Raw genomic sequence first — 11,184 nt, forward strand, 5'->3', positions numbered from 1 at the left:
AGCACCTTCTCCATATGATCAGTCTGAATGACATAAAAGACAGTTATAGATCTTTTATAAATCTGATCAGATCACTTAAGTATATTACTAGACCTGAATAACAGAGGAGTTCAATTACCAAAAAAGTAATTTGCTACTGAGCTGCTTTCATACTTGAAAGAAGCTGACAAACTATATGAATTGTGTAGCAGCAATAAATCTCCAGTATCAGTATGTGCTGAGCTCAGAGTTATATTTTGTATGAAATGCTCATTATTTTGCTATTGTGAGCCTTGGTCATAATATAAGACACGCACAGCAGCAGTTCCTGCAGTGCAGAGATAAAATTGTTGTTACCTGTCTTTGTTATTCTGGCTCAGGAGTTGCATTTCAGGACAGAAAATTATTGTACAGTGAATTGCAGTTGTGCTTATCCAGATGCATTGATACAGTGTTAGTAATTGTTAAGTAAGTGGGAAAGAAATGTTACTTTTTAGTTGATTAATAATTTTTTTTTTTAACTTATTAATGGGATGCCTTTCTTCTTGTATTTTATGAAGCAAAGTTGACACAGCTGTAATTTTTTAACTTTTAGGTGTTCTTGGAAAACGTGCTGGCACTTTGGAGCTGAAAAAGGACATGAGGAGTAAAAGGACCCAGGATCTCACTGGTCAGAATGAAACAGATGTTGAAAGATTTTTCAAATCTATTGTTAGTAGTGCTCTGTGACTACGGTGAGTATTAGAGCTGTCAAGGGAAAAGAGTGATGTGCATTCACAAGGTGCTTTTGGATGGTGATGTTTCCAGATGATCTGTGGAAATGAATGCTACAGAAGCTACCACTGATAGGCACAGAATTTAGTCTAGATCTTATGCAATAGTTAGGTGGAAAATGCAACTTGCATAAACTGCCCCTTTAGATCAGAGTGGCAGGACCCTTTCCTGCTGTAAATTTGCTCAGAGAAATAAACAAGATAAATGAACAAATGTCCATGGGCATCAAGGGACTGGCTGTGTAGTAGTAACTAGAACTCTGCTCTCCTGTAAGACTTATATTTAGTAATATTTAATGAACATCATGGAAGATGGGCCTATTGTAGGTATCCATAGCAGGATGGGTGGAACTATGCCACGAAACTACCTGTTTCTCTCCATTACTAGGAAAGGAACCTGGATGGTTGGCTGAGATGCAAGCATCTACAGCCGACCTCCTATGGCTGAGTGAGCCCCCATATGATGGATCTAAGCTGACACCTGGAGAACATTTGAGCACAACAGAAGTGTTCTTTCCTCTGACTGTTAGGCAGGTAGTCAGAGACAATCAGTCTTGTTTGAGTAGTCCATGCACAAATCACTACATATTGAAAGCAGCTCTTACCCATCTGCAACTGTGATATGTAGAATGAGAAAGCTCCTCCTTCTCACCATCAGCTGCCAAGGAGGGAAGTTAGACATCCTAACTTCAAGTCAGAAAACTGCAAGATATCTACAAGCTGAGGAACATCATATGCATGGTGTCTTCTCCTTTCCAAGAATGTACCAAGTAGGAAGTAGATTTGCAAATTAATTTCTTATTGCAGAGTGAATTAGAAATTCTGAAGATGGGACTCTTAATTCCTAAACATAGTACATATATTTTAGAAAATTACATTCCTAGTTTAAAAGCAGGCCTTGTTCTGATGGCTGCAGTACGTTGTCAAACCATGCTGAAGGGTTAAGCTGTGCACTGCAGAAGTGAGTACAATGTGGAAAACGTGGGAAAAGGGGTGGTTAATCCCCACATATGGAATGGGCTGTAGAATGTAGTTCATGCACCAAGCAGCTGAAGATGTCATAGAAAAGAGAGAAATGGACAAAAACATATGCAGTTTGCTGTCCTTATATAAGTGAGAAAAATCTGATTATAAGTAATGACTGAATAGTAAGTATGCCACTCATTCCTCTGTGTGTGCTCCACAACAAGGGATCACTAAAAGACGTAGAGAACCTAAAATTGCTGTCTTTTAGATGAACTTGGTTCCAGTAGAAGTAAAGACTCTTGTCTATGGCTTTTAATGCCCTTTTTTCTTTTAATAAGACAGTTAATCAGCCCAGATAGAAACACTGCACTGAGTGGGTAATACAATGAAGGTAAGTATTAAATTCATGGGAACCAAGAAGTGAGATGAAGGATTGCAATATCCACTGGTTCTTGGTGAGCCAGTCCTGTAGACATTCACAGCTGTTTGACTCAGAGGTAAAAGCTATTATTCATGAACTTTATAGAGCGTGGTACAGCAAGTAATTACAAGGTGCAGTTAATGAGGTAAACCTCTGCTGCAAACTTTAGGTGCATCAACTTTTGCCTTATTTCCAGTTAAAGGGCAGTCCATAATCGAGAAAATTGCTTCCAAACAGTTCTGCATATGCGCATCTTTGAATATTACCATGTACGTAGATGTTCGATAACTATTTCACTCATATAGTTCTCTGTTTCAGGCCAAGACTATTTTTTAAGTGATCCAGTATGCTCTGGAAAATTACTGAAGTTCTAAAAAAAGCCCTAACGTCCAACTAAACAGTATTCTCATTTGTTATCAGTTTTACTGATGTTTTTGTTCTACTTAGCTCTGTGTTACCGATGGCTGACAAGCCAACAGCGCAACCCCAATTGGCTTAAAAACACTTAAAAATAAATAACCATCTGAATATCACCCTCAAGTAATTCTTGCTCTTCAGTGAAAACAAGGACTTTTCTTTTGATCTTTTTAAGTGGGGACTCTTACAAAGACTCCTCTGGCAGGTTGTTGGTACCACAGCCAGACTTCTTTCAATGGGAGGCCATTGTAATGACAATGAAAATAATACAGATGCATTGAAGGATGCCCCCTGACTGGCTGTCCAAACAATTGGGACCACGTTTTGGCACGTGGCAGAGTCATGGGCATGTAGGAGGCTGGAGGGCAGCTGAAGGAGCTTGCAGTGGAAGCTGGCTCCTTCTGACTGGTGTCTTTCAGGGCATTGTGAAAAACTGCTATGTGGGCTGTTCAAAAGTGCAAAGTTCTTATTTACCAAACTGGGGGAAAGGATGCTGTGAACTGGGGTGCACTAGCCAGAGCTGTGCAGTGCTGTAACAGCATCCTCCAGTAATGCTCACTTTCCTCACTTCCTAAGTGATCTGCACTTAGGGTTGATGGAAACTACACAGCAGTCCCCTGCCTTCTCTCCTGTCCTTCCTCCCACATACAGAGTGGTGTTACTCCTTGTCTCAGCCATTCCAAATAAAAAACAGTGCAAGAGGATCAAGACAGTAGTGAAAGAGAGTACAGACAATAAAGCAGTAGGTACAAACATAAATGCTTTTCATTACTATCGCTTGAGTGTTTTTGTTGCAAGTTTAAACCTTAAAATTGAAATTTTTCATGCTGGGTTTTTGCCCTGGTCTGATTTCCTTTTCCTTTAATGTTTCAGCTATGTTGAATCTAGCCAATTCCCATGTAGAGAAATGCATCGTTTTGCCCACTATCAAAGAAACAAAACCCCGGCAACTCACAACCATTTCACTGGGAAACTCTTAACACAACTGTGGTAACTTCATCTTTGTTAGAGTGCTCACAGTGGCCTGGGACATGCTTTCTGCTGTCCTTATAAAGAGTTGCCTAGGTCTGGTCCAGATCTAAATCCTTGCAGATGAATTAGTGATGAGATTCTCTGAAGGGTCAAGTGTGCCCCAACTCCCGCTGGCCTCTCTTGCCAGCCCCATACAACACTGTGCATGCTCCAGCCCAGGGCAAGAATTCCCCCACATTATTGGACAGAAGAGTTGATTGTCCTGTGCTCCCTGATGTCATGCTAGCACTGAGCAAGGAAGGTGGGAAAATGCTGGACTTAATTGCAGGCCCAAGGAACAGCAGAAGATAAAAGAGCTAGAAGGTAAAGAGATGGGGGCAGGAGTTTGTGGTAATAGTAATGGAGTTAGGCTAGTACCCAAGAGATACTGAAAGTAGATGGTGGTAGAAATGGGGCTGTAAAATATGGGCAGGAACACGTGACAGAACCAAAACATGAAGAGCAAGGAGAATGTGTTGATGGGCAGTTCAGAGACATATCTTTCACAGGTGTTTAAGGTCTGTTTCTTACTCTCTGGGTGTCGAAGTTGAGATCAGGTTTGCGGCAGTTACGTGTGCTCACCACAGCTGCAATGACCAGGATCCTGCTTTGGATGTCTGAAGGACCATTGTATTTAAAATCCAGTCCTGGCTTTCACAGGGTGCCACAATTAGTTGATACTTGACAGTTTTTACCTTCACACCTGCACCTTGGTTCCTAACACACTAAACAAGAATAGTAACATCCTCTCATTTTTCAGGGATTTTAGAAGGATAAACTCATTAATATTTCTAATGCACTAATACACTACAATAAGAGCACAATAGAAGAGTCCATGGGGGAAATGAATAATTCTGTGTTATCTGGACGGGTTTTGGATGGTGTGCAGTCAATAATACATAGGACCACCCATAGAAGAATGAGAACAAAAGAACCCTCTGGTAATGAGCACCGTCCATCTGCCAAATGCAGCAGCGCCTTGTGGAAATGCAAATGAAAGGCTTGAGTTATAGTACATACATGTAGAGTATATGCATGATTTATGTGTGTAAGGCTGTGCATGCCACCTTTATTCAGACTTCATGTATGTGGTTGGAGCTGGTTATTTTAAGGACATGTTATAGCTGGTGGCAAGTAATAGGCTCTTTTTTTTCTAGTGCACACTGCACCCCACCCAGATGTAAATGTCTATAGCCAGTCAGATTAATTTCTTCCTGAAAATTTTCCCTGCTGAGAGGAAAGTGAATCCAAGGTGACTAAGCTTCAATTTGAGTTAGAGTAGTAGGCGTCTAATACTATGTGAGATGAGTCCTGCTACTCCTGACTGCTGAGTGCTTGCTTTGGCAGTTGCAGTGTTTTTCCAGCAAAGCTTTCTTTGAGGTAATCTTAAGACATGTGTAACAGATTTAACAAGTCAAAGTATTGTTAGTTGATACTACTTATGAAAGGATTGCTTTAACTGAAGTTTTACACTTCCGTGGCACCTTCCATCCAAGATTCAGAAGACTTTCCCCAGACAATTAAATAAAGATGTCTCACAGCACATTCTGTACCTGGAATAGATGTATGTAGTTCCCGTTTTTCGGATAACCTTCCTGTGTCTGAAATCCTTAAGGTTCAAGCAACACAGAGAAGGTAGCTGAGCTAAGAATGAAAATGTGATTTTCCCAATTTATTGCTTTAGATATCATCACTAGTTATAGCATGTCTCAGGATAATTTGGCAACTTGCACAAACATGGTCATGCAAGAAGTGAATTTGAAAAGACTGCGCCATTTATAATGAAATGATGTCATTTAGACATGTTGCACCACATCTGAGACAAGAAAAGTGCTGCAGTCACCTTCACTGTTATTTTCAGCTCTTTCACTCAAGTGTCTGTGATGCAAATGAGCAAAATGAAAGATTCATAAGACAGAGCAAGAGAAGAGGCTTCAAAAAGCATCATGCAGACTTCCTGTTCTGTTTAACTTGGGGGACATTTTTCATCTGTCTGTGTAAGAAACCACTGTCCTTTTTTTGCTAAATTACAGCTGAAGCTGAAAAACAGCTGGCCTCTGTGGAGTTTAAAAATCTGTAAGTGAAAGAAGTTGAAAAGTTTGAGAATCTATTCTGATAAATTAAGTTTTCTGTTAATCTTTTGGGTGGTTTGTGATTTGCTTTAAAATTCTGGTTTTTACCTTCCTGAACATGTTACTGTGGCAGATTTTGAGCTGCTCCATATCACATCCCTGCACAGAACAGAGCTGTTGAGCTCTAACTGCTATTGCTAGGACCCGTTCTTTTTTTGTGAACTGATTCACTTGAAAAAGATTGAGAACCACTTCTAATATCCAGTTTTAAAATATTTGTTTTCTTCCATAGGAACAATCACTTGTCTGTTTCTTAATACTGTTGTGAAACTTTTCCTTTCAGTTCTTGGCGAAGTGGAGTATCTCCTGTTGGAGCACCCAGATCATGTAGCCTTCAGCAATGACACAGTGTCTGTGGAATATCAGTACTACAGTGGTGGTAATGTGACAACAGAGCATGTGTCCATCCTTTTACTGGATGCCAGCACCAGTGAGATAATTGCAAGAAAACAGCTTCCAGCAAATCAGTCCCAGGGGACGGTGGTGTTTGAGTGTTACCATTTCAGAAGTGCTGGTGACTTCTTGTTCAGAATGGTCTCTCCCAGTGACAACAGCAGTGCTGCCCAGTGGAGCAGAAGGAGCGTGTCCACCCTCCGTGTGGAATGGCCTGTATTTCACATTGATTTGAACAGGAGTTCAGAGGTGCTTGGGAGCTCCCTTCAGGTTGGACTTTTTACAAATGGGCAGTTGTGTGCCATGAACAAGACTGTGATTTCACTGGATGTGATATTCACCAGCGCCCTTTATGAATTCAGAAGAATAAGCTCTGATGAGACTATGGGCATTAGAACTAGCAAAGGAATCCCCCTGTCTAGGTCCCAGTGGGTAGAGTTTGATTGCCCACCTGTTGGTCAAGAAGTATACATCACTGTGTTACTGAAATCGTTAGAAACACATTCCATCATTGCCTCCATAGGACCTGTAGATCTCCTCCACAAATTTGGATACAGACTGGTTGTGGCAGCAGAAGCCACATGCAAAACTTTGGTTCAGGTCTTCGTAATCTCTCCACCGTGCACTTCTATCAGTGGAAAAATTGTTGTTTATAAAGAGCCTCTCAAGCATTCGAGTCAAAGAACAACTTGGCTGTATGAAAACACCCTTCACCCAGGAGACAACAGGACAGAATTTAACTGCACTTTGTTTGATGTGGGGAAGAACAAATACTGCTTTGACCTCCTCAGTTTCTCAAACCGAAGCTATTTTCCAGCAAGAGTTAAGGAGTGTATGATGATCCAAAGGAATATGGGTTTGTACTGATGTTTCTCCTCTTTTAGCCAAAATCAGCACCCTTCCCAGCCAACATGGTCTGCTGCACCAGACAGAATAGTTGTAATGTCAAATGCAGGTAGGAACAAGATAGACTGTTTGTAGAGGAATACCACAAGGACATTTGTTAATAAGTGCCACTGTGGTAGCTTAAGGCTGCACTAAGTTAACACTAGGTACCAACCAAAACCACTTTGGGCATTCTGAATGATGTATCTGTCTAGTCTGGCTGAAAATGGAACTTCTCCCTCTCAGTGAGGTAAGAAGCCACTGCAGTAGATCTGGCCCCCTGGAAACTCTAAAGGTAGGATTAGTCATACCTACATCTAAATGTCTAAAAGCCGGGGGCCCAACATTAAGTAGTTGTCTACCTTTTTAGTCGAGAGGCATCTTGGAAGGGTGGTTCATGTGTGTTGAACATACAGGGGCTGAATCCTTACCCAGGTGTCTTTTTCTCTACCCATTTGCAGTAGAAGTTTAGAGCCCTACCTGTTAGATGCACAAACTTTGGTGAGATGAGTCAGGATTTGGCTACAGTGAAAGGCACAGCTGTGTCACTTGGACAGGTGGTGGTTTTTTTAAGCAGCCTTTCAAGACTTGTTTTGGCTGCTTAGAACAGACCAGGGTGCATTTTCTGACCCATGAGGCCATCTGGCAGATCATGGTTCACATTCATATAGCCAAACTTTTCTTACAGGAAAGATTAGAATCATACAAACTGGCAACTGGGGACAGTCTGTGGTCCATATAATCCTTTGGACCATGAGCTGGCAGAAGCCAAAACCATGTATATATTATGCAGCTGTAGCGTTAGAAATGGCAGTCCGCGCTTTGACAGTCTACAAATCTCTGTTGCATGGCAGAGGAAGCAGGTGAGCCAAATATCCTTCTCATCACTCATTTGTGGAAGGCAGCCACAGAGAGGAATGGGCCATATGTGCATGAGGGAATTGGGACTGTGTTGGGTTAGGTTGCATTGCCTACACCCTGAAAGGTAAATGTTCTCATTTGGAGAAGGCTTGTGTCTGTAGGTAATGAACTAGTCTTTTCTAACTGCACACTTCAAAGAGTTTGGATTGAAAGGTTTAAGATATGCATCATTTTCCTCACCTCCACACCTTGGTTCCCTTGAAAAGAAAGTGCAGGCAGTCTAGCCAAAAAATGGTCATTGTGCTTCATGAGCAGGTATCTGAGAGGGATCATGAGGAGACCAGGAGTGTAGGACATGCTCCAGAGCACACAGTCCCAGATACAGCCTACCTTAATGAGGTTCCTAGCATCATGTGGTCTTACTTTGCGCTATTTCACAAATTCTAAAACTTTTAGCTATTTAATTAACTCTCTGTACTAAAAATGACCTCTATTTTCAACACATGCCAAACCCAGTGCATAGTTCTCTTCATCTTAACTTCCCATCTGCATTCTCTGTTGGCACTCCCTCTCTTCCTTTGGGATAAGAAAGTCTATCTAAAAATGAAAGCATATTATTTTCTTAATGGAGATAATTCTCAAGGAAAAAGGAAGAGAGAATTCTAGTTTGTCATCTATACCTGGGTGGTATGTTACACTGATATGATCTAGATAATTACCCTGACAGATAAATACTAGCATAAGATATAGATATGATTCTGTGCCCAATATTTAACTCTTTTAATTGATGAGATCTATGTTAAGCAGTGGTTCTCTGCAATCTGCTCTGTTTCCCTGGGTTCTTCAGGAGAACCATCCTTACAACTGCATTCGAAAGAATCAGGCTATGCCTTTTGAAGAGCAGAGTTAAGTCAATAGCTGCCAAGTTGAGAGTATCATATCTACAAAGCTGATGAAAGCAAAACCACACCATATAGCCGTAAATAAAATGTCAACCTGAAATTAATTAGACTGCAGCACATCTGACTTTGTGCCTGCATCTGTGAGACTTCAAAGCCTGCAGGCAGTGTTTGAAAGGAGCAGGGTGTTCTGGGAGGGGCACATCAGCCTGAAGCCACGACAGACAGAGCAAACCTGCACTGCCTGTGATGGCCTTCAGCCTTCTGGCTCTTTCAGAAGGTGCTCCTCTGAGCCTCCTCACCCTGCTGCAGGGCACTGTGAGGTGCCCTGCTTACGTCCAGACCCCGATAGCTGTTTGTGTAAAACATGCAAGTGCTGCACAACAGGCGCCTCTCCTCAAGTCTCCTAATTTCTGCTTTGGACTTCCTGAAGTTTAAGGCAAGGAGAGGTGATAAATCCTCTGGTCTGGGCTCCTGTGCAGCATGGGCTATCATTTTTCATTCAGTTACCCTGGTGTTGAGCCCCACAGCTAGACTTTGCATCTGACTGCCACTTACCCTCCACAAAGTTATCCAGTCTTCTGCTGAAGGCACCACAAAACAGACTTTTCTGGTAGTTTCTCTCAGTACTATGCTCTGATTTATTTATTCTTTTGAAAAGGGAAACTTTGTGTTTCATAACTAAAGCTAATCTAGCTTCATCCTCTGGTGACTGGATTTTACTCTGCTGCTCTCTGATAGCTGTTTCCTATCCACTGTCTTTGCCTCACGAAGACATTTGCACATCCAGGTCATCTCACCTCTACCAGATTTTCTCTCTGTTCTTTTAAATAAACTGAAGAGATTTGAGTCCTTAATTGGAAGGTATTTTCTTCAGAATTTGATTAATTTACTGATTCTGTTTGGCTCCCTTTCTGTTATTTTAAACACTAATTTTTATTTGACAGCCAGGGTAGCAGCTTTGTGTGCTGTGTTCAGACATCTGTCTCACTGATGCTGCTTGAGCAGTAGCATTCTCCTTACCCCTACCTCTGCTTTCATTCCACTGATTGTATTATGCAATTTTCTATAACTTTTGACCTGTAAACTCCTCTTGAGCTGTTTCAGTACATAGTCTACTATCCTGCAGGTGCAATTTACATTCCTTCTTCCTATATTTTTTACTTTGCTGATTTAGGATCTATTTTGCTTGAATTATCCTAACTTAGCAAGTACCCTATGTTGCTCCATATAACTGCACTATCTACTTATGTCATTACAGGGTGACATATTTTCTCAGTAATGGTTTTATATTTATTTTCATGTCAGCTAGGGAAGCACTGGGCTTTACACTAATCCCTTTGGAATCTCTTCAAATGCATTCTCACTCAGTGATGGTTTTCTGTTGACAGTTGCATATCCAATCTGTCACTCAGCCAGTTCTTACTTCATTTAGCATATGCTCTATTGTTATGAAGCAGAGATATTGTTTTGTAAAAGATCAGAGTTCCTAAATCATTAAAATGATCTTCATCCAAACCACAGACGGTGAGATAAAAGATGATTTTGCCACATCTATTTTCCATATATTAGACGTGAGTTATATTCCATGATGCTTTGTCAGTCCTGCTCTTTATTCCTCATCCTGGCCAAGTATAGTACAGCCTTTGGAACAGGAATCTGACTTTTGCATGGAGTAGGAAGGAGGAAGCTCCCGGTGGCCCTGAGTGGGCTAAGGCAGCAGCTCTTCCAGCCCAGGCCATCAGCTTCAGAGTAAGTGTCGCAAGAAACTTGTGCTATCCGAGACTGTGAATGTATCTATGAAAGGTGGGGAATACATCCATTAATTGTGAGACAGCACTTATGCAGCTTTCTGTGGACCCTAACTGGAGAACCCATGAAAAAAATTAACAGTGAGATGTGAGTCACATCATTCATCTTGGTGAGTTCTTCACTGTTTCACACAGGAACATGCAGCTCATTTTTTTCCCCAGTGTTTGACTGGATTACTGGGATGCTTGAGGTAGGAAACTCTGTTAGATCATCTTACCGAGCAACAGATGCATCAAAGGCTCATTCTTTTCCATGCTTTATCCTGTGCTTTGCTCATCTGGGATTTAAGTGTCCCCAGCAGTGAGACTTCTGCACTCCTTAGAAGGATGTCCCATGTCCTAGCCTGTATCCTGCTTGAAACATTCAGGACAAGACTGATAATATTAATCAGTATTGCTAAACCATAGAAAAAGGCATATTTTTTTCATATTTCTGGTGTTAATTAACTTTCTTTTCCAGTTCTTAGTTACACGCTGGAGACCAATTTCAACTTTGGTGTGATTTACAGTGAAGTCTCTTGCACTTGCCTACAGCACAAATGAATTTTGTTCATCTGACTTTTGCTAGCTGTGAAAAAAAGCTATTGGGTTGTTGGCAGGGCATAAGAAATTCAGGTGTTGCCTGAAGAGGGAAAG

The 11,184-nt window shown here is 41.3% G+C and overlaps 1 protein-coding gene across 1 annotated transcript in view; it reads left to right on the top strand.

Moving 5' to 3' along the window:
* The first annotated feature begins 554 nt into the window (after positions 1-554).
* Positions 555-11,184, top strand: part of THSD1 (thrombospondin type 1 domain containing 1) — a 21,549-nt gene continuing 10,919 nt past the window's right edge. Inside the window, exons 1-2 of the mRNA XM_008631404.2 lie at positions 555-713; positions 5,983-6,948. Coding sequence (XP_008629626.1) covers positions 656-713; positions 5,983-6,948 — 1,024 coding nt within the window. The 5' untranslated portion in view covers positions 555-655. The remainder of the gene's footprint in view (positions 714-5,982; positions 6,949-11,184) is intronic.

Source organism: Corvus brachyrhynchos, unplaced genomic scaffold (assembly GCF_000691975.1).
Source record: "Corvus brachyrhynchos isolate BGI_N302 unplaced genomic scaffold, ASM69197v1 scaffold103, whole genome shotgun sequence".
In the NCBI taxonomy this organism is placed as follows: Eukaryota; Metazoa; Chordata; class Aves; order Passeriformes; family Corvidae; genus Corvus; species Corvus brachyrhynchos.